This window comes from Salvelinus alpinus, chromosome 22 (assembly GCF_045679555.1).
Source record: "Salvelinus alpinus chromosome 22, SLU_Salpinus.1, whole genome shotgun sequence".
Taxonomy (NCBI): Eukaryota; Metazoa; Chordata; class Actinopteri; order Salmoniformes; family Salmonidae; genus Salvelinus; species Salvelinus alpinus.
This window is the reverse complement of record NC_092107.1, coordinates 10,811,678-10,834,412: the sequence shown is the minus strand read 5'-3', so window position 1 is coordinate 10,834,412 and position 22,735 is coordinate 10,811,678. Positions and strand designations below refer to the sequence as shown.

Below are 22,735 nucleotides of genomic sequence, written 5' to 3'. Positions count from 1 at the left end.
AACTATTAAATGTTAGACATTAATCCACGCTAGACAGTACCTAACAGTACAGAGACAGATATCCATCCTACAGCTCCTGTATCAATCACAATGATTAAAAGGGTCATAATAATTATCCCCATTTTCCCCAGCGCATTACATCTCATAGAATCCTTAGAAAGAGTACATGATGAGATAACCCGCCCCATTCCTCTCGTAGGACGCTATCTGGAAATAGCCTACGAGTCTCTCACTTAATCATTTGAATGATACATTTTCCTAATCACTTAAGGGTTCATGAATTAAACATGAACTAATTAAATATTCATGAACATTTCAAGGACTTTGAAAAAATTGCAGCAGCTTGACCAGTCCTCATTGAAGTGAGCAAAATAACTAAACAAACAAGCTTTGGTCATATTAATGAGTTGAAATATTTATTTTAAAAACTGAAAAAAGAAAACAAACCCACATACATAGTTTTTAGTATATCATAAAAAGACATTATTTCAAATGTTATTTTGAGTACTGTTTTTCTCATCGACTACAGTGAGCGGCAGTTTGAAAGGCTGGCTGAGCTGGTTGGACTACAGACACAAACCAAAGGGTGAGAGGTTAATAACCAGGAAGTAGTGACGGAAGTACACCGCTAAATCGTCATTAAATACCCAGTGTCACAACTTTTTATATAAAACAGCCAAAAGCAGAGCAGAATATTAAAAACTCAAAGGGCATTAAGACACACAGGAAGACAAACTCAAAGAGCATCACACACAGAGATAGTATGCTATGATTAAACCAGATCTGGGTCCAAATAGGATTCATACATTTTTGAATTGCATTGCTTTTCATTGAGCCTGACTGGAGTGCCAGATGGGCGTGTTTGAAGCACATTTGGGACTATTTCATTGGTTCCATTGCGCCAGGCAAGCTCAAGAGCAGCTAAAGTATTTCAAAAGGAAAACAAATACTGGATGACCCCCTACTAACCTAACTCATTGTGTACTCGACAACATACGATGTTCCCATTTCTTTTCATAAAGCCAGATTGAAGAGCACTAGTGTCCACTGGCAAGAGAGAGGTGGAGGAGAATTCATGACGAGTCTCTGTAATGTAGTAGCTCTGCTGTGGAACACTGCCCTCTTGTGGCAATGTTACTTATTGGACAGGTCTAGGTATACCCTCCCTGTTTCAGTTCTTCCGTTTGGTGCCTAATGAACACGGCCCAGGTGTTATTGCTATTGTAGACAGATGGTGACGGAAGTTGTCGGTTTCTCTGTCTAGGCTTTACAGCTACGTCGTCTGGTGAAGCTGATAAGAACCCAGCAGTGTGGGTGTGTAGGGCTGCATTCCAATTCCCTGCCTTTCTGCTTATTACTTGCTCACTCCACCATATTTCTTACACCATCTTTCTTAAGTCCATTCCTTTCAAATCAATGAGGGAGAGACCCTGGGGAAAAAATTGTAAATTATCAGACAGCAGCTTATGGAAGTCCATTTTCCAGCTACGTTACAGAGACCAGGAAGCTCAGAGCCACACAGCCAATCAACGGTCCGGCATGATCAGGGTCGTGTTCAATAGGACACGGCGTAGGATACAGTTTTGCAAAGGAAAACAAAAAAGTGTTTCTTATTGGACACGTTCAGGTAGTACCTTTTAGATTCACTCCGTTTTCTTCCGTGGTGTGCCTAATGAACACAACCAGGGGTTCAAAGCAGCCCCAGAGCATCACACACCACTTCAACTTCAGCAGCAGTCCTCTCTGGCTGGTCAGACACACCACACTAGTGTCTTTAGAGAACCTAAACCCCATTCATTTCAACAGACAGAGCTCACTTCAGGGCCAGATCTATTTCTAGTGTATCATCAGGGTAGCTGGGTGTATAAACAGTCAACTCTAATAATAATAATAATAACAACAGTCATCATGGTCTTTAAACCAGGAGGCGAAAAGGCAAAAGTCTGTATCTCGGTGGGCGTATAGCTCAGACGGGGTTTGGGTTAGAGAGGTAAAAGCTCACAGTGAGAGGAAAAAGAGGACCCAGGAGAAAAGAAAACTGGCGAGGGCAACAACTCTACGACTTAGAATAACAACGCAACAACTGTTTAGTAGGAGAAAAACACATGCGCCTGTTTTCGTTGCACTGATGAGACATTGGGTGGGCAAGGGGTGGGGTCTAACTGACAATCAGTCAAGTCTCCCTCTGATGAGGGATTGGCCCTTGTGCAATGCATTGTAGGATGTCTGGTTGTGAAGAACTTGTGCTCGTGGTGGGTCGCTCCACACACACACTAGTGGTGCTCCCACTGGGACAAAACGAACCGTTGGTAGAAGACAAAGGATCCATCAGCAGGTGTGCTATTCCTCAACAGTCGAGGGGGAGGGGCCAGGGAGGTAGTCAATCCATCCCCCGTCACTTTCCCTCCTCATCACTGTCCCATTGGAAGCCACCGGGAGCTAGAGGAGCATTTTTAAAAAAGCACCTTTTTATTTGGCTTTCATAAAAATAAAAAAAATAGGAAGAGAAAGACTGAAGAGTGTATAAATGGGGCAAGAGGCAGAGCGAGAGAGAAGTCAGTCTTGTGGTTGAAGGAGTGGTGGGGAACAGACCTCAACCTGTACCTGTGAGGAGAGTAGAGGGATATTAGACTGGGCTTCAACACAACCAAAAGGCCAAAAATAAATCACACAACCGCTATTTCTGCCATAGTGCCTCTGAGTAATCATGTTGAGACACACATACGCACCTTCATCCTCCTCCCCCCAGCCCTCGGCCACCCCGGCCAGCTCGTAGTGCTTCTTCCTTAGCTCTCCTAGACGCTCTCGCTCCTTCTGCAGCTTTGTCTCCAGCTCTAGAACCGAAACCTGACAACACATACTTAGACCTGTAACACACACACACACACACACACACTCTCAGCCACCCCACATTGCTCTTACCTGTGAGTCCATCTCCTGCCTCTTGATCTGAGTGAGGGTCATACTGGAGAAATCCATGGTGTCTGAAGCACACAGTCATAGGAGAGAGAGAGGGGGGGAAAGGAGGGAGAGAGAGAGAAAGAAATTCAGCATTCAGTCACAATACATGTCATGTTGATCTCTCACTGTAAATCCATGGCCACACTAATGTTAATCCACTCACCTTTCTCCTCGATCTGGGACTTCCCGGACTTGGTGGAGGCTACAACTCCGGCGGTGGCCTGTGTGACCCCTTTGGATGCCAGCTTCAGGCGGCCCAGGTTGGCGTTGTCTTTGTCTGCCTTCACCTGCCCAACAGACCAGAGAGTGGCTGGGTTACCAACATGAATGGGTCATGGGTGTGTCTTAAACACATGTAGAGATATGGTTGACACACCAAGTGATGAGAGAGATGTAGGTTGGCATATGTACATCCGGTTGTGAGTGAGTGTCTCACGCACACATGCACAGTTTCAGTTACCACATGGTAAAGTGGGTGGGGTTTTATCCTGCCTGTTTGGCCCTGTCCGGGGGTATCGTCGGATAGGGCCACAGTGTCTCCCGACCCCTCCTGTCTCAGCCTCCAGTATTTATGCTGCAATAGTTTGTGTCAGGGAGCTAGGGTCAGTCTGTTATATCTGGAGTATTTCTCCTGTCTTATCCGGTGTCCTGTGTGAATTTAAGTATGCTCCCTCTAATTCTCTCTCTTACTCGGAGGACCTGAGCCCTAGGACCATGCCTCAGGACTACCTGGCCTGATGACACCTTGCTGTCCCCAGTCCACCTGGTCATGCTGCTGCTCCAGTTTCAACTGTTCTGCCTGCGGCTATGGAACCCTGACCTGTTCACTGGACGTGCTACCTTGTCCCGGCCCTGCTGTTTTAGACTCTCTCTCTACCGCACCTGCTGTCTCTAAAGCTGAATGATCGGCTATGAAAAGCCAACTGACATTTACTCCTGAGGTGCTGTCCTGTTGCACCCTCTACAACCACTGTGATTATTATTATCTGACCCTGCTGGTCATCTATGAACGTTTGAACATCTTGGCCATGTTCTGTTATAATCTCCACCCGGCACAGCCAGAAGAGGGCTGGCCACCCCTCAGAGCCTGGTTCCTCTCTAGGTTTCTTCCTAGGTTATGGCCTTTCTAGGGAGTTTTTCCTAGCCACTGTGCTTCTAACATCTGCATTACTTGCTGTTTGGGGTTTTAGGCTGGGTTTCTGTACAGCACTTTGTGATATCGGCTGATGTAAAAAGGGCTTTATAAATACATTTGATTGATTGATATCATTACACAAGAAGTACCGTCTCACCTTGGATGCAGCCACCAGTTGTGCAGTGCTGGCTGCAATCTCATGCGAACACACCATCAGCTCCTCGTACTTGCCCTTGCCCTGCACCACAAGGTCTGCTGCATCTCTATGGGAAACATTACGCAGAGCATTATGGGTAATCTAGTACATCATGCTACTATTTCAACGGTTATAGGCTATACAGTAGGGGCTGGAGTCATGTAGTCAGGGAAAACCTCTGGCCTAAATGAGTGTATTCCAGAATACCATGGTGTTGTGGAGTAGTAACAACACTGCTGTAACAGGGCTCCGGTGCAGTAATACAAGGTTACGTTAGAAGAAAAAGGGTGATACTACTTACACCATGACTGTGGCGCCCCAGCCCACGGCTTTGGAGGCTGAGATCAGGCCTTCAGTCCAGCGAGAGTTCTTGACATAGAACTCCTTCATGGATGCTGCCCCCTGGTGGAACGAATATATTATATTGGAATATACACTGAGTGCGCAAAACATTAGGAACACTGAAGTTTCCCCCTCCATGTCAATGAGGGTGAAGCAGCAGTGGGCGCACTGAGCAGAAGCTATATAGGCAGCAAAGAGGGCACCAGCTACATTTAAAAAATAAAGCACATGCGCATAAATCTCTGCATCAATAGCCCCGGCAAGTCAGCCACTCCGTCCGTATATTATATTATTATACATTATGATGCACATATGATAGGTTTCTGTTTCTCACCCTGCCACTATCCACGATGTCCCTTTGCAGATCTTTGGAAGACAGAACGAGCTCTTTGATGGCCTGCATCAGGTCTGTACAGGAGGCCAGGATCCTATGGGGGGCGATAGAGGACACATTCGTTCGGCAGCTCCACATCTTGATCTGAAACGTTTCACTCATTTGAAAGTTATGTGATTCTCAAAGCCAGGGTCGTGTTCATTAGGGCACGCCATGGAAACGTTTTAAAAGGGGACGAAAAAAAAAAATGCTTTTCTTACTGGACATGTCCAGGAGACTCACCTCTCGTTGACCTCCATCTTAACCCCTGTGTCGACTGCACGCGACTTGTTGAGCATATCCTGTCAATGTAATAGAACAAATAGAGGAAATTAGACACCTTTTGGTTGATACTACTGTAAAATGAAACCAGAGGGTTCTTTTCACACACACACACACACACACTTTTGTTTTTGTCTGGATCCTCCTTGGTGATGATGGTGACACACACACACACACGCACACACAAATTGAGCTGGTTACCTCTATCCTGGCGGCTGCTGACTCCACGGCGGCTGATGTGGCAGCCATTTCCTGCTCCACCAGATCTCCCAGCTCCCCCTGCTGCAGCTCCAGACCCCGAGGACGCAGTTTCTACAGACCAGAGAGACGGCGAGAGAAAAAGTGTGGGGGAGCTGACCTTTGCCTGAAGGTCAAATTCTAGTGTTGTGATTTCCCCTCCACGGGTCAAATACTTTGTTGAAAGAATAAGAAGCACTGAGACTCATCTTATCATGATGACATCCCCTGGTTTAAATGTGCACAAATAGGCATTATGAAGACGTTGAGGTTCTCAGAATGATTGCAGGGTGTGGACTTCCACTAAATTTAGTAGACCTATGTCACAACCATGTCAGAGAATTTCACAACCATGGCAGGTCAGCACTAATTCTTCTTATAAAGCATTAAATCATAAAACTTCCAAGTGACATGGCAAGCGAGAGCCCATGGCTAAGCCATAAAACAAACAAACAAACAAACAGTGGTGGACGCCAGTCCCCAACAAATGCTGCGACCTAACCAGTGGCGTAGTAACATTTTTCTAGGTGCCGCATTGCAAAATAAATGTATGACGTCACTGTTTCTCAATCAAAGTTTGTACGGACGTAGACCATTGAATAATACCATTTTAAAATATGCAGAAATGCATCATCTGCCTATACCAACACATATTGGCTCAAATACATACTGTCAATTGTGAATGATAATTCCTCTGGTTTTATCGGTGAAACACCCAAGCTGCATCTGCATGCCAACCATTTGATCTCAATCAGTTTCATGGGAATGTGAATTTCGATCTTCTACTGTTTGAGCAAATATACGAGCAGATTGTGTTAACGTACTACAGCATACACTATACATACAAAAGTATGTTGAAACCCATTCAAATTAGTGGATTCGGCTATTTCAGTCACACCCATTGCGGACAGGTGTATAAAAATCGAGCACATAGCCACGCAATCGCTATAGACACATTGGCAGTAGAATGGCATTACTGAAAAGCTCAGTGACTTTCAAAACTCGTCAAATGTTTGCCCTGCTAGAGCTGCCCCGGTCAACTGTAAGTGCTGTTATTGTGAAGTGTAAACTTCTAGGAGTAACAACGGCTCAGCCACAAAGTGGTAGGCCACACAAGCTCACAGAACGGGACCATCGAGTGCCGAAGCCCATAGCACGTAGAAATCATATGTCCTTGTTTGCAACACTCACTACCGAGTTCCAAACTGCCTCTGGAAGCAACATCAGCACAATAACTGTTCGTTTCCATGGCCAAGCAGCCCAAGATCACCATGTGCAATGCCAAGCGTCGGCTGGAGTGGTGTAAACCTCAACGCTACCTGCCCCAATGCATAGTGCCACCTGTAAAGTTTGGTAGAGGAGGAATACTGGTCTGGGGCTGTTTTTCATGGTACGGCCTAGGCCCCTTAGTTCCAGTAAAGGGAAATCTTAACCCTACAGCATACAATGACATTCTAGAAGATTCTGCGCTTCCAAGTTTGAGGCAACAGTTTTGGGAAGGCCCTTCCCTGTTTCAGCATGACAATGCACCCATGCACAATGCGAGGTCCATACAGAAATAATTTGTCGAGATCGGTGTGGAAGAACTTGACTGGCCTGCACAGAGCCCTGACCTCAACCCCATCAAACACCTTTGGGATGAATTGGAACGCCTACTGCGAGCCAGGCTTAATTGTCCAACATCAGTGCCCGACCTCACTAATGCTCACGGCTGAATGGAAGCAAGTCCCGCAGCAATGTTCCAACATCTAGTGGAAAGCCTTCCCAGAAGAGTGGAGGCTGTTATAGTAGCAAAGGAGAGACCAACTCCATATTAATGCCCATGATGTTGAAATGAGCTGTTGGACGAGCAGGTGTCCACATACTTTTGGTTATGTAATGTAGCTGTATTTTGTTTCAATTAACACAACCATTCAGTAAAATCATCCTAAAATGTAATAAGAAATGACATGTTGTTTTTGGTCTAACGTTAAACTATGCTATTAAATTGGGTCTGTTGTGTAGAATACTAATTAATCATTAAGTGATCTTGCCAAAACATTTATTAACCTTTGATCTAAACTTTATTAAACAACCCCAATTCTGAGTAGTGGCGGCGTTTTGCTCCGGTGCGGTACGGCAGCACTAGAACCCTGGACCTAACATTTTCTGGAACTTACACTTACGGGAAAGAAAACAACCCCCCCCTCATTATTACCAAGACAATAAACGGGATCAGCAGTTTCAGCAGAATTTGCTCCTCATCTCAATAACAGTAACTGATTGAGTAAGTACTGTTGTGACATACCAAAATTCTTCTATAAAATGGTGAGTTGGAGACAAGATTTGTACTCCTGATCATCCAGATTCCAGCATCCTCCAGCTAAGATTCTAGCTACACCAACATTCACCATGGACAGAAAAGGCCTGGTCTGCTCTGTCCTCCTGTTGCTGTCCCTGCTCCAAGTATCTTCAGCCATCATCAGAGAACTCCAATCAATCAATGAACTGAGAACCATAGAGTTTAGCCACAACTATCCACGTCACGGTCTCAAGCTGCTCTACTGGTTCGTTCAACAGCTGACCATCCATGCCCGCACAGACGCCATTTCTGTTGGTTTCAACGTCGGCTGGAATATGGCTTCCATTCCTTTGGGAACACCGAGAGGCTACTCCCAGCAATTAATTTGACCACACGACTCTACTTTGCGGTGGGCAACCTCAATACAATAAGCAACCCCGGTGCTAGCAGCCTGCCAAATGATGTTGTTTATGATAACAGACAACCCTTTACTCCCGAGAAGAACATGGATCGGATCATTGTTAAGATCCCCTATGACCGGCTCGTTGTGGAAGACATGTACATAACGCAGGACCAACCGACAGCCATCCGGGGAGACGAATTCTACGACCAGGCAAATACCTACAAGATCAGTGTCGGCCTCTTGAGAGAGAGAGGCAGACAGAGAGATATCGCAGCTTTTTTGCGAGCGGCAGGTTATGTTGCTAGAAACCAGGGCTGAAAGCAGATTGATAAGAAATCTTTTGAACATGTAGTCAAATTGTGATTGTTTGACTGTTCTTTTTCAATTGTGATTCTTCTGATGAGATGCCAAGTGTTTAATGACAGCCTTATTGTTTACTTTCTGTAGTTCACTTTAAGATCAACTGGACATGTAGCCTATTCTAGTTTATACATGAATCCCTCCGTCCCTGCAGCCTGACTGAGGTTTTCATCAGTATCAACGTAAGTAACCTCCTCCTCCCTTTAACTCGCTAGTAATTGTGTAATAATCTCATGTTTTCATGAAATCAAATGACTGTAATTTGCACCTAAACTGTACTATGCACTCACATTTACTCTTAAGAATAAAGCAATAACAACAAAACTTGTATGACCATAAAGACTAGACTGACCTCTGCGGTGGCCAGGATGCCATCCAGTGCTGCCCTCAACGTTGCGCTGTCTGCCGTAGCCAGGCTTTCCTGCTCCTTCATCTGACCCAGCAGGGCCAGGGCTTCAGCCCCACACGCCTTCACACTGTCTGACAACGCTGTGGAAAGAGAGGGGGGACAGAGAGGACGGTCAGAGATGCACACACAGTACGGAGACTTAGAGGAACTGGGTGGCTAACTGCTATCCTGGTCCTTAATCTGTAGGGAACCAGGTAGGGAACCAGGCTATCGTTGCCTGTCTGCGCATTATCAGTACTTCTCTAACAGATGTATATAGGGACGTAGTGGTTTTTATAAGACATGGATCAAATCAAACTTTATTTAAAATCATGGAGCATTCCTGTCCTGGATGTGTGAGTGCACATTTCAGTTGAGAAGACACAGGGACAGCTCACACTCACCGTCCGCTTGCTCCACTGGCACCATGTGAGAGGTGGCACTGCCCTGAACAATGGTGTCGCCCACCAGGTGGGCAAGATGGGTCACTGCCCGCACCAGCTCCGACACACCTGGAGAACCAAGGGTCAAAGGTCAAACTGATATAAAGTCTATATACAAATCAACAGGATATGCTACTTTTATATGAAGTACTTGAAGGCTGTAATGCTGAAAAACACTGTATTTGAATATAAATAAGCATTTTACCACAGCACCAGTCAAAAGTTTGGACACACCTACTCGTTACAGGATTTTTCTTTATTTTTACTATTTTAGAATAATAGTGAGGACATCAAAACTATGAAATAGCACATATGGAATCATGTAGTCACAAAAAAAGTGTTAAACAAATAAAAATATATTTTAGACTCTTCAAAGTAGCCACCCTTTGCCTTGATGACAACTTTGCACACTCTTGACATGTCACGCCCTGACCGTAGAGAGCTTTTTATTTCTCTATTTTGGTTTGGTCAGGGTGTGTTTTGGGTGGGGATTCTATGTTCATTTTCTATGTTTTGTATTTCTTTGTGTTTGGCCTGGTGTGTTTCTCAATCAGAGGGAGCTGTCTATCGTTGTCTCTGATTGAGAATCATACTTAGGCAGCTTTTTCCCACCTGTGTTTTGTGGGTAGTTGTTTTCTGTTTTGTGTCTGCACCAGACAGAACTGTTTCGTGTTGTTCCATTTTGTCTCAAGTGTTCAGTTTAAATAAATAATCATGAACACTTACCACGCTGCGCTTTGGTCCGATCCTTCTTCCTCCGACGACCGTTGCATGGCATTCTCTCAACCAGCAATGATTGTCTCACTAAGCGCAAACCAGATGGGATGGCATATCACTGCAGAATGCTGTGGTAACCATGCTGGTTAATTGTGCCTTGAATTCTAAATAAATCACTGACAGTGTCACCAGTAAAGCACCCCCACACCATCACACCTCATCCTCCATGCTTCACGGTGGGAACCACACATGCGAAGGTCATCCGTTCACCTACTCTGCGTCTCAAAGTCACGGCAGTTGAGTCCAAATTTGAGATTTTTGGTTCCATCAGACCAACGGACAGATTTCCACCAGTCTAATGTCCATTGCTCATGTTTCTTGGCCAAAGCAAGTCTCTTATTATTATTGGTGTCCTTCAGTAGTGGTTTCTTTGCAGCAATTCAACCAAGAAGGCCTGATTCACGCAGTCTCCTCCTGACGGTTGATGTTGAGATGTGTCTGTTATTTATTTGGGCTGCAATTTCTGAGGCTGGTAACTCTAATGAACTTACCCTCTGCAGCAGAGGTAACTCTGGGTCTTCCTTTCCTGTGGCGGCCCTCATGAGAGCCAGTTTCATAATAGCGCTTGATGGTGTTTGCAACTACACTTGAAGAAACATTCAAATTTTCCGAATTGACTGACCTTCATATCTTAAAGATGGACTGTCATTTCTCTTTGCTTATTTGAGCTGTTCTTGCCATAATATGGACTTGGTCTTTTACCAAATAGGGCTATCTTCTGTATACCAACTCTACCTTGTCACAACACAACTGATTGGCTCAAACGCATTAAGGAAAGAAATTCCACAAATTAACTTTTAACACGGCACACCTGTTAATTGAAATGCATTCCAGGTGACTACCTCATGAAGCTGGTTGAGAGAATGCCAAGAGTGTGCATAGCTGTCATCAAGGCAAAGGGTAGCTACTTTGAAGAATCTAACATATATTTGATTTGTTTAACACTGTTTTGGTTACTACATGATTCCATATGTGTTATTTCATAGTTTTGATGTCTTCACTATTACTGTTGTAGAAAATAGTAAAAATAAAGAAAAACCCTTGAATGAGTAGGTGTCCAAACTTTTGACTGGTACTGTATATATATACACATGTCCTTCCCGTTAATGTTGCCGAGTTAATTACTGTCAAACTGCACAGAGACCGTCGGTGGCTACCTTTTGACCTGCTACACAAGAACGACGACGGCTTCAATAGGTGCCTGAAAGTAGATTGTGTGTGTGATGGCACAATGCTGACTAAGGGAGTGAGGGAGAAGATCTGCGTCTGACCTGTGTTGTCTGCCAGGTAGCCGTCTCTGGCAGAGTGAAGTCTGTCCATACAGTCCAGAGATGCCTGACACCTGGACGCCAGGTAGTCTACACACAACGAGGGTACACAGTGAGGGGGAGGCATCTTCCATCATACAAACACACCACTATGAGGGGACATCATCCTACATCACACACACACACAGCACGGGTTTCAAAATGTAGCATAATCTCAGACGGTCGGACGGACAGACAGGAACAAAGCTGGAGTCAGGTGTGCATAAGACAGAGGTTGGAGAGGGTTAGGGGCTGACCTGCAGAGCTGGTGCAGCTGATGTGTGCTGGGTCGTCAAGCTGGGCCAGTGAGTCCTGGACTATCCTCTCTGCCTCCTCCACAGCCCCCTGTAGGGTGGACCAGCGGGCTGCCACCAGCTGGCTCTCCAGGGCCTGCTCCCTGCTCTCCTATCCACACAGGGTCAGTGAGAGAATCAGATATCACACACGCTCACTGACAGGCTGAAACACTGGCGCACACAAACAGCTACCTCCCCTGAAACACACCTTCTCATTGAGTTGGTTCTGTAGGGCCTCGGCAGTCTTCACTCCACTTTCCCTCTCACTGGCCAGGCTGCTCTGAACACGCTCTAGCTCCTCCCCCAGGCCTGCAATCTCCTCCTCTTTCTTCAACAAGGATCCCGCTAGCGCCACCTTCTCCGATTCCACAGTCGAGAGCTGCGAACTGAGCTCCTCACTCGACTGAGATTGAGAGACAGAGAGAAGGAAAGTGAGTGAATTGGCAATTGTCAAAGATCCCAGCCACCCCAGTCATAGACTGTTCTCTCTGCTACCTCATGGCAAGCGGTACCGGAGCGCCAAGTCTTGGACCAAAAGGCTCCTTAACAGCTTCTACCCCCAAGTCATAAGACTCCTGAATAGGTAATCAAATGGCTACCCGGACTATTTGCATTTTGTCCCGCCCCCCAGACCCTTTTACGCTGCTGCTACTCTCTGTTTATCATGTATGCATAGTCACTTTAACTATACATTCATGTACATACTACCTCAATTAGCCCGACTAACCGGTGCCCCCGCACATTGGCTACCCGGACTATCTGCATTGTGTCCCACCCACCACCCGCCCCCTCTTTTACGCTACTGCTGCTCTCTGTTTATCATATATGCATAGTCACTTTAACCATACCTACATGTACATACTACCTCAATCAGCCTGACTAACCGGTGCCTGTATATAGCCTCGCTACTGTTATAGCCTCGCTACTGTATATAGTCTTTTACTGTTGTTTTTATTTCTTTACTTTGTTCACCCAATGCCTATTTTTTACTTAAAAATTGCACTGTTGGTTAGGGCCTGTAAGTAAGCATTTCACTATAAGGTCTACACCTGTTGTATTCGGCGCACGTGACAAATTAACTTTGATTTGAGTGGGGGGGAAGAGAAGAAACAGTATGATACACATACAGTATTTTAGGATCGTACCTATCCCTGTGTTTATCTGCTGAAATTAACAACAAGGCTCACACACTATACACTCCTAATACCACCTTTTTAATGGTGACTACGCCCTAAGTGCTATGAGATATGGATATGACAACTGCCATTCTTCTACTCTCCCTCACCTGTTTGTGGGCACCCTCCTGAGCATGCGAACAGGAATGTGAATGAGAAGCGGGAAGAAAGAGTTTGTAAGTGAAATGTGTGACAGAGTATGTGTGTGAGGACAGGAGGGAGTGGTTGTGTGAGGGAGAATGAGAAAATAAGGGGGTAGGGCAAGAGAGAAGTGAGTGTGTTGATTCAGAAATAGGGTTGACAGGAGTGAAGAGTGGTAGGCCTACACACTGTCGGGATCACGCTCCACACAACCCCCTCTCCACACACACACACAGATGGGCAGAAGAGTAACATGGAGTTGGGGAATGTAAAGATAGAAGACAGAGTAAAGACGATGTGAAGGTGTCAGGGTGAGGTCAAGTGGAGTAGAGTGGAGAGGACTGTACTGTTGGGTGAGTGTTTTTGGCTAGAGAGTTGGCCACCTGTTGGGACGAGGCCATGGTGCTTTTCAGGGTGTCTAGCTCCGCCCTGCTGGAGATCAGCTCCCTCTGCAGCTCCTGCAGCTGCTCCACCTGTTCCTGCTCCTGAAGGGGGACAGAGGCGGGAGAGATGGAGAAAGGAGGGGGAGAGGGAACAGAGAGCGATGTGGGGGGAGAGAGATGTCATCTGCTAGGTCTCCATCCCTACATGTACAGCAAGGCATCTCAGTTACACAACGAGATAGAGAGAGAAGATTTAAATGTAGTGTAGTATAAAGAAGTTAAGTATATTACATTTGAAGTCATCTGTGTCCATGAAAGCGAGAGAGAGAGGGGAAAAAGAGATAGAGAGAAACGGTTGAGAGAGAGAGAAAACAGAGGGCGATACAGTATTTCAGGACAGTGTGTGCCTTGCCCTCACCCGTCTCTCCGCGGCCTCCTGGGCAGCCTTGACCTTCTCCTGCATCTCTCTCCTCACGCTGTCCACCTCGTCCTGAGCTGCCCGCGCCACCGTCATCTGACGGGTCACCTCCGCATTCTAAAGCCACAAACAGAAAAACACAAGACGTTTTAGGGGAGGGAAGAGCTTTTAGAATTACAAACAAGAAATCTGGAGGAAACGTGTGAGCATTGCTGCTAGAAGTGTATTCTCCATAGAAATGTTGTAGTACAGAATGGATAGGGGGTCCCTGTTCACACCCTACTCCTGGCCCCTCTCCCTTGGCCCAAACACCTCTGATGTTTGCAGATTGCTAAGTTGGAAGCAATATGGTGAAATCTCCACCACTACACTGTTCATACTTATCCAGACCCTTCAGATCTGCAAACAAGGGTTCGGGCCAAGGGAGAAAAAGGGCACTGGCTGAGAGGGGTAGGAGTCAGCCTGCACCATGAGTCTGAGGGTTGAGGTTCTTTGATCGTAAGGGGTCTGGATGGGCCTACCTTCCTCAGCAGGTCAGCGTGACTCTGCACCAGCTCTGTGTACTTCTCCTTCAGCTTGACGTAGCGCTGCTCGTTGGCCACCGCTTTCCCTGAGACACACGGACAGACAGCGCTGTTACTGTCACAACAGTCAGAGGGCTGAACACACGTAAACTAACAAAACACATGTCAAGTGGTATAGATTGGTACTGGAGTGTCGGATGGTAGTGGGTAACTGCTAGAAGGTGGAGTTGTGCAGATGTGCCCGGGTTGTTTCTGGACTCACTCTCGATCTCGGTGAGGCTTCGCTGCTCTTTCTCCGTGTCCTCTTTGACCCGGCGCAGGTCGTCAAGCTCCGCCCTCAGGAACTCGCTCTCTCCCAACGCCTGCATCCTCAGGTGGCTCTGCTCTGCTAGCTCCGCCTCCAGCTCATTGACCCGCCCGCGCAGCGCCTGGCACAGACGCCCACTCTGAGAGAAAGAGGCAGAGCGAGAGATGGAAAGAGAGAGGAGAGACAGAATGTTATGGTTCAACAGTGTGTAAACACACTGCCTCAGAAGTTCAGGCATTATGGAGAACTGGCTCTGTAGTGGCTCAAGTGCCTCATTAAACCTCCTCCCCCCTCCTCACCTCCAATCTGAAAGACTCCAGTTCCTCCCTGAGGGCCTGGATCTCCCGTGTCAGCTGCTCGATCAGGCGGTCCCTAATGGAAACAGGACAGGACAAGGTCGTGTTCATTAGGCAAAGAAACGGTAGAAAACGGGCCAAAACAGAAAAAGGACTAACTGGACGTGGCCAATGATAAAAGCGTATTTTCTGTTGCAAAACGTTTTGGTACGGTGTGCCCAGGCCATACCTCAGCTGCAGGGCTTTCAGTTTGTCACACAGTTCAGACCAATCTATACAGACAAAGGATATCCTACAAATGTAAAATTCGGTCATCCAGAGTGCAGCCAGTTTGGTTCTGTTGTCTTTCTTACTTGTCATCCTTGCGCATCCCGTTCTGATTGTTGAAATTGAAGGGGTCCGTGGCGGCGGACGTGCCAAAGAGGTCGTCGAACCTGGGCTCTACCACAGCAACCTAGTCGGAACCAACACAGCAAGACAGACAGTCAGCCAGCCAGCCAGTCGTTCTATAGGCTTTAGGTTTCATTAGGTTAAGTTGACAGACACAGATATTGTACAACTAAGACTGAGCACAGAAGTGGCACCGTTTGTAACATGCCATATTCTGTAAAAAAAAAAAAATATATATATATATATATATATAAATATTACATGCCACAGGAATGGGATAAGTTTGAGTCACCGAGCGCACAAAATTCATCTTTCACACACAATGTGGCATGTTACAAACGGCGCCCTATAAGAAAGCAGTAATGGGACATGTTCCGATGCGCTACCGGCTGGACGGGGACGTCGGTATCCACCAGGTCCACCATGTGTTCTGTCTCGGGGGAGGACGACTCAGCCGGGATGACTACCACCGGACTGATGTGCTCCGACAACGCCGACGCCCGCAGGAAGTTAGGTGGGTTCTGACAGCGGAGAGAGAGAGAGGGACAGAGACACACAATTAATCAAATTGTATTTGTATAGCACTTAACCCAAGTAGCTGAACAGCAACCTGGGCCCAAATTCCTCAAGAGGAAGCAAGGGCAACAGAGAAAATGGGAGACGACGTGCATGTGCATGGGTGTGAGCGTGTGTGAATGATACAGTATTTACTTGATAATACACAGCAGAGGTCCTGTCTAATCTACAGGCTAGTTCAGGAGGACTCCAGGCCTTACCTCGGGTAACTGTGGGATCTGAATGAGCCTCTTGAAGTACTGCAGGTTACTGGAGCGGTAGAACAGACTCTTCAGCCTAGCAGAGACAACACACACACTGATGAAACACTCCGCCTTCATCATCACACCTTCAGCACTGCAGGCGATAGAGCACTATGCGCCCTGGTCAAAACTAGTGCACCATATAGGGAATAGGGTGCTATTTGGGACGCTATCCATGACTTGTGCGTGAACTCACTTCTTGAACTGCTCCTGGAAGCGGTCTCGGTGGCCCTGGAGTGTGTCAGCAGGAAGGCCTGGAACAGACAAACAAACAGATCAGAGTTTTGGAATGTGTGTGACTGTGTGTGTGTGTGTGTGTGTGTGTAACTACTGAAAATGTGTGTGTACTACAGTGCGTGTGTACTAAGGTTTTAGCCATTTCCTAACCCCATGATATGACCAGGAAAAGTATGTGAATGATGTGCCCTTGGAATAGCCACAGGTTTTCTGGGACGGTCACAGGAAAAACTGTTGGCCCTAGATTAGTAGTCAAGTATGAGGTATTCAGGCTGTCACTCTGCCATTTGTCCAGCGGGGGGCGTGTGTGTTGGACTCACAGGAGTGCAGCTTGAAGAGCAGCTTGACGGTGTAGTCGTACAGGTGGCTGCTGTCCAGGATGACCTGGATCAGGGGAGCCAGGCGACACTGGCCCGCCGCTGTCACCGACACAGACCGTGACATGTCCAGGGAGCTGAACACTGCAAGGGAGGACACACAAACATATCTGTAATCATCTCGCTCTATTACTCTCTCACACACATACAAACACTAGTGACTGTCACACACACAAAAAAGGCACACACTGTTTGTGCACGCAGGTGGTTAGGAACCGCTGTTCTAGACTGAATCAACCAATGAATATGTACTCCAACAGTATCTCTTTCTTCCTCTCTCATTACAGCTCTCTTTCAGTCGCTCCATCGCCTTTGCACTCCCTCCCTCCCGTTCTGATGCCAGTCCCTACAGACCCAGTCGTTCCCTCCACACAGAGGTGTGGTTTCCTGTGCAGCCAAACCCAGACACACACGCCTCTCAGCTCCTGGGTGACGTGATGCTTTAGCCCGCAAAACATCTCTCCTGATGGGAGGCAAAGTGTGTGTGTGTGTATGATGGATGAGAGGAGGAGACAGGGTAGAAATTAGTCCTACTGAGTGTTGGAGGAAATGGAGGAAGAAGGGCACTCATGTTGAGATAGATGGAAGGTGTGTGTTTTACTTTGTGAAGAGCTTATAGTGGCCGAGAGACAGGAGAGTACTGTATAGCTCTGTTTTAATGTTCATACTAGTTTACTACTTTCAATTAAGCAATTTATTGGGCACACATTCTAAGTGGTATGCTAGTGTGGATATTGGGACGTAACCTATGAAGCCAAAACCAGAGTTATGTTCATTAGACACCAAATGGAAGAGAATGGACAAGAACAGAAAGGGACTACCTGGATTTGTCCAATAAGAAACACTCATGTTTGTTTTCTGTTGCAAAACTTTTTCCGTTGACTGTGCGGATGAACATGACCCTGACATATAAAAGCTAGAACCAGATGGTTGTGTGTGAACACTGAGGGCCATGTTATGTCACAACATCTTTAGATAAGCGTGGTTGCAGAGGAGAGATGGAGAGAGAGAGAGAGAGAGAGAGAAAGAGAGAGAGAGACAGGAATAGCTTACCACCAAGGAATAGGTTGAGCTCACACTCCAGGTAGTCGAACATCTCTACTGTCAACTGGAAGCTGTAGTGAGAGGACACACACACAAACGCACAGAGGGGTTGGATTGGAGTGTTCACAGCATGTACAAAGTGGAGGAGTAGCCTACACATCAAACATACAGAGGCTGTAAGACCTATGTAGCAATGAACCAGAGTTGGTTTGTCTACATATAACAAGAGTCATATGCTATAGAGTATCTAATAGAAGGCAATAACCAATACATTCTGCATTTTCTTGTCAATTTCAACACTTGTAATAATAATTAAAAGGGAACATTGGGGATATATTAGAATATGTATCATTATAGATCCAGCCCTCTGTGGTTTGGTGAAAACAACAAAGGCAAGCGACACTCACAAGTTGTTGACGTCGTTCTCTCCCGCCTCGTCAAGCTGCCTGTTTGACATCTGAAGGTTGCCGGGAAAACGGGGATTCTGGGAGGAGAGAGAAGAACGAGTCATATCAGAACGGGCTGAATCTCAATTGTATTTTCTTGCTCCCACGTCTCATCTCTCCTTGCGTCCTTCTCAAAACGTATCGGAGGAGAAGAGTCGAGGGGAGGAACCTCAGATCTTCTGCTCCAATGTGCTTTGAGAAGGAGACAAGGAGAGAGGACGTGAGGATTCAAGGAAATACAATTGAGATTTAACCTCGTTTTTTTCACTTCAGTAGGCATCTCCATCTCCAGGAACAATGACTAAAACCCCCAGAGCAACACCAAGTCTGCTGCCTGCAGTATTTCACTGAGCTTAGCTATCTATTAACTACTGATTAGTTTTAGAAAAGTGTTTCTGTGTGAGGAATATCCTTAGAGAAGTGTATAGGCGAGAGACCGAGAGAGAGAGAGAGAGAGAGAGACAGACAGACAAGGGAGACTGGTCTGCCTGTCGTTCATACAGGCTGAGGTACTACTCACTTTGACGTGGAACTCCATCTTGGTGATAAGCAGTTTGAGGTAGATGCTGCACAACTTCCCATATCCTTCACTCAGGTGACCCTGAGGGCAGAGGGGAAAAGGGGAACAGATGGAGTCAGAGGCCTGAGAGAGCGACCAGATCAAAGTGAGATAGACATGGTCTTCTCCAGGGCCTTGGGAGAGTTCCAAAGAAGTCGCGAGTTGCTGACATTGCAGAAGGTATTTTATCATTAAATAAAATGTATCTGCTTCTGCAATGTCTTGCACTGTATGAGTGCAGGCCTGTGTGTGTGTGTGTGTGTGTGTGTGTTAGTGGTACGCAGGTCAGCTTGTTGTTCACTTGCACCCGCTCGCGATTGCTAACCCATCCGCAACCGCCCGACTATATGTGATAACGTGAAAATTTGAGGCCCACACCTGACCCTAACCCCCTAATAAAGCAAATGCGCTGTAGGCTAGTCAGAGACGGCAAAAACGATTTGACAGGGGGTGCAGGATTTGTTTTGCCTGATTTATACACATTTCTGCTTGTAATTGTTATAATCTATAATTAGATACATTAAGCTTCTCTTCTGTCATTAAATGTTGGCCTAGAAGACTAAATAAACTCTTGCTCACCAGAATAATGTAATAAGTCGATAGAATGAATGTTTGAATCTAGTTGACATCGGTAAAGTTCTCTTTGTCATCTCTGCTCCTTTCACGGAGCAAAGACGTTTAGAGACCGGGGAGAAAATGCAATAATATATTTATTTTTTTAACGGGAAAGATTTTCTGTACATCAGTTTGACCGGTTGTAAGGAAATAGAAAGCTGTGAAAACAACCCGACATGTTTCTGATAAGTTTTCAGTTCGGCTTGGATGCATATTTGTGTGGTTGAAATACTAAATCAGCTTTTATGACGCTGATCAGAATCACCTTTATTTGCCAAGTACATTTACACATACTCAGAATTGTACTTGGTAATATGGTGCTGCTAGTGAAAGACAACATTTAGAGACAGAATACAGACAACAGATTTTAAACACATTATATACAACTTTATTTAAAGATATATACCGTCTGTAGAGGGGCTAAATGCACATTCACATTCTCTCAAGATGCTAAAAGATCTAAATCTTGTTCCCCAGTCAAAATGCTGCCTATAATTGGTGTATCATTTTACTGTAAGTAATGCTTAATTCTGCAGGAGTTCATATTAAGGCTGTGAGATGTTGTAGACCTACAGTCAGTGTCCAGATTTCAGTTACTATTGAACCCATCTGAACCATAGGTTACAGTTCCCTTGCGTACAGTCAGGCCCTAAAGTTAGGCTCATGCACTAATGCCAGATATCCTAAAATAATGAAATAAACATTTGATATAGCCTATAGAATGATACATATGGATTTTTTTAAGGTATTGTTTTCTCTTTATTCAACCACACAATATTTCATGACCCTAAACCCACCCGCCCGCAGATATAACCACGGTGACTGCGGGTTATGAGTCAACCCCATGCATCACTAGTGTGCATGTGTGTGTGTCAAAATGAATAGCCAGCTATATAGTAAATTGCTTCTTCTCACTTCCCTTTCTTTGGGCCCTCAGTGTGTTGTCACAACAGGAAGGAAGCAGTACTGACTGGTCATCAAGGTCACTCTCCCAGAGTCCTAGTATATTTTGTACCATCAGTAAATACCAAGAGAGACCCAACTAAGTGTACTTCCAGGAAAAGGTTACTTGTCAGCATTAGCCCCTACTGCTCCCCCGTCCATCTGCTCACTGAATGCATGGGCAGTAAACGGTTTGGCTTTTCCACTGTACTGCTGCAACCCAGAGGCAACTCTTTTGTTGAAATGTGGTTATTTAATGTAAACGTTTTACATATGTCAAATGAACAGTCCTAAATCAATCCTTTAACTGGATGGAAACATTTGTTTCAGTCCACAGTCAGCCCTCCAAAAGAGTGTAAAGATGTTGTCTATACACAGTAGCACCATTAGGATACCATAACAACAGCGTGTTTGTTGTTGAGTCTGACTCAGGTTTAGCAGGACCACATTGCTGTGTGACTGTCACCTATTAGAATGTTTGTCACTCAGATGGCGATGGCAACACTAACTGACAGCAGACCGGCATGGACGCACCACACTGATATTGCGTTGAGGGGAAATAATGAGGGGGATCATGATTTTACCCCCCAGTCAATGTACAGTAAATGACATGCGTGTTCTAAAAATCACACCATATTCCCTATATTAGGATTGTCCCCAACTAATAAAAAACATATTGGTGGACCGAAAGTTTGTTAATCGTGTATTTTTCCATATATAGACACACCCTATGTGTTTTTTTTATAAAATCAACTACACTGAACTAAAGTATAAACGCAACATGTAAAGTGTTGGTCCCATGTTCCATGAGCTGAAATAAAAGATCCATGAATTTTTCCATACGCACAAAAAGCTTATTTCTCTCAAATGTTCTGCACAAATTTGTTTACATCTCTGTTAGTGAACATTTCTCCTTTGCCAAGATAATCCATCCACCTGATAGGTGTGGCATATCAAGAAGTTGATTCAACAGCATCACCATTACACAGGTGCTGGGGACAATAACAGGCCACTTTAAAATGTGCAGTTGTCACACAACACAATGCCAAAGATGTCTCAAGTTGAGGGAGCGCGCAATTGGCATGCTGACTGCAGGAATGTCCCCCAGAGCTGTTGCCAGATAATTGAATGTTAATTTATCTACCATAAGCCGCCTCCAACATCGTTTTAGAGAATTTGGCAGTACGTACAACCGACCTCACAACCACAGACCACGTGTAATCACGCCAGCCCAGGACCTCCACATCAGGCTTCTTCACCTGTGGGATCGTCTGAGACCAGCCTCCCAGACAGCTGATGAAACTGAGGAGTATTTCTGTCTGTAATAAAGCCCTTTTGTGGGGAAAAACTCATTCTGATTGGCTGGGCCTATGAACTCCCAGGCCCACCCATGGCTGCGCCCCTGCCCAGTCATGTGAAATCCATCGATTAGGGCCTAATGACTGATTTCCTTATATGAAATGAAACATGTTGCATTGATATTTTTGTTCAGTACATATGCATTGAGCTTGTCTGATGCTTTAAGCGCACTGTTTGATGAAATGAGACACAAATGACTCAAAAAGGGAGCCAGAGATCAAGATAACCAGAAGCAAGAAACCTTAACTTGATGCAACCATCCTCCTCCCGCTCCTGCTGGCTTCGCATATTCTGCCGTTATTATCCTGAATTGGTCATTAATAGGCTACACGAGGAGGCAACAACCTTTTTCATGTGGAATGCCAATTTATCTTACCATTTCTACCAATCTATGTGCCAGTTATGGTTTTCATATGCACATGTGTGGAAGAGTTTAATTTAATTTATAATAACGTCTTCATATATCAAAATCATTGTCATGTGGTTAATCAAAATTCTATCTAAATGAAAATGATACAAACCTAAAAAAGTAACTTCTATTGCAATTGCCACCTATGTAAAAATAGCCTACATAAAGCCAACAAATAAAAACATTGCAGCCTGCAGGTCGAAAATATCCTGTTGAAAATAAATATCCTATGAATCACATTGGCTATGCATGGCCTGCCTGCAACGAACTTGAAACATTATATCAACTATTAACTTGGGTCTAGGGCTGTTGCGGTGACCGTATTACTGACACACATGAAGGCAGTCAAATTCCACGTGTCCATTTAGTCAAGGCTTCTCCAAGCTCTGATGCTGCCGATGGTCATAAGTAGCCTAGCAAACTTGCTAACTGCCTGATACTCAGCACTCTATTGTTCCTCTAATCACTCTGGCATCAATGCAAATGTGATCAAAAATCTAATCAAACACTTCAT

The 22,735-nt window shown here is 45.4% G+C and overlaps 1 protein-coding gene and 1 non-coding gene across 4 annotated transcripts in view; both read right to left on the bottom strand.

Annotated features, from left to right (window-relative positions):
• Positions 1-394: 394 nt before the first annotated feature.
• Positions 395-22,735, bottom strand: part of LOC139549703 (huntingtin-interacting protein 1-like) — a 41,679-nt gene continuing 19,338 nt past the window's right edge. For all 3 annotated transcript variants that reach the window (XM_071360393.1, XM_071360395.1, XM_071360394.1), the window contains exons 5-31: positions 18,858-18,938; positions 18,299-18,375; positions 17,901-17,962; positions 16,791-16,931; positions 16,430-16,487; positions 16,192-16,267; positions 15,802-15,936; positions 15,379-15,479; positions 15,029-15,101; positions 14,685-14,868; positions 14,420-14,508; positions 13,899-14,015; positions 13,481-13,582; positions 11,990-12,184; positions 11,743-11,890; positions 11,450-11,536; positions 9,363-9,470; positions 8,923-9,059; positions 5,491-5,601; positions 5,251-5,309; positions 4,969-5,062; positions 4,594-4,694; positions 4,254-4,359; positions 3,125-3,248; positions 2,923-2,984; positions 2,730-2,847; positions 395-2,604 (exon numbers count right to left, since the gene is read on the bottom strand). In XM_071360393.1, the coding sequence (XP_071216494.1) occupies positions 2,594-2,604; positions 2,730-2,847; positions 2,923-2,984; positions 3,125-3,248; positions 4,254-4,359; positions 4,594-4,694; positions 4,969-5,062; positions 5,251-5,309; positions 5,491-5,601; positions 8,923-9,059; positions 9,363-9,470; positions 11,450-11,536; positions 11,743-11,890; positions 11,990-12,184; positions 13,481-13,582; positions 13,899-14,015; positions 14,420-14,508; positions 14,685-14,868; positions 15,029-15,101; positions 15,379-15,479; positions 15,802-15,936; positions 16,192-16,267; positions 16,430-16,487; positions 16,791-16,931; positions 17,901-17,962; positions 18,299-18,375; positions 18,858-18,938 (2,757 nt within the window). In that variant the 3' untranslated portion in view covers positions 395-2,593. The remainder of the gene's footprint in view (positions 2,605-2,729; positions 2,848-2,922; positions 2,985-3,124; positions 3,249-4,253; positions 4,360-4,593; positions 4,695-4,968; positions 5,063-5,250; positions 5,310-5,490; positions 5,602-8,922; positions 9,060-9,362; positions 9,471-11,449; positions 11,537-11,742; positions 11,891-11,989; positions 12,185-13,480; positions 13,583-13,898; positions 14,016-14,419; positions 14,509-14,684; positions 14,869-15,028; positions 15,102-15,378; positions 15,480-15,801; positions 15,937-16,191; positions 16,268-16,429; positions 16,488-16,790; positions 16,932-17,900; positions 17,963-18,298; positions 18,376-18,857; positions 18,939-22,735) is intronic.
• Positions 11,268-11,383, bottom strand: LOC139549857 (small nucleolar RNA SNORA16B/SNORA16A family). Its single transcript, XR_011669948.1, has one exon. It is a non-coding gene; the product is annotated as a small nucleolar RNA SNORA16B/SNORA16A family (small nucleolar RNA).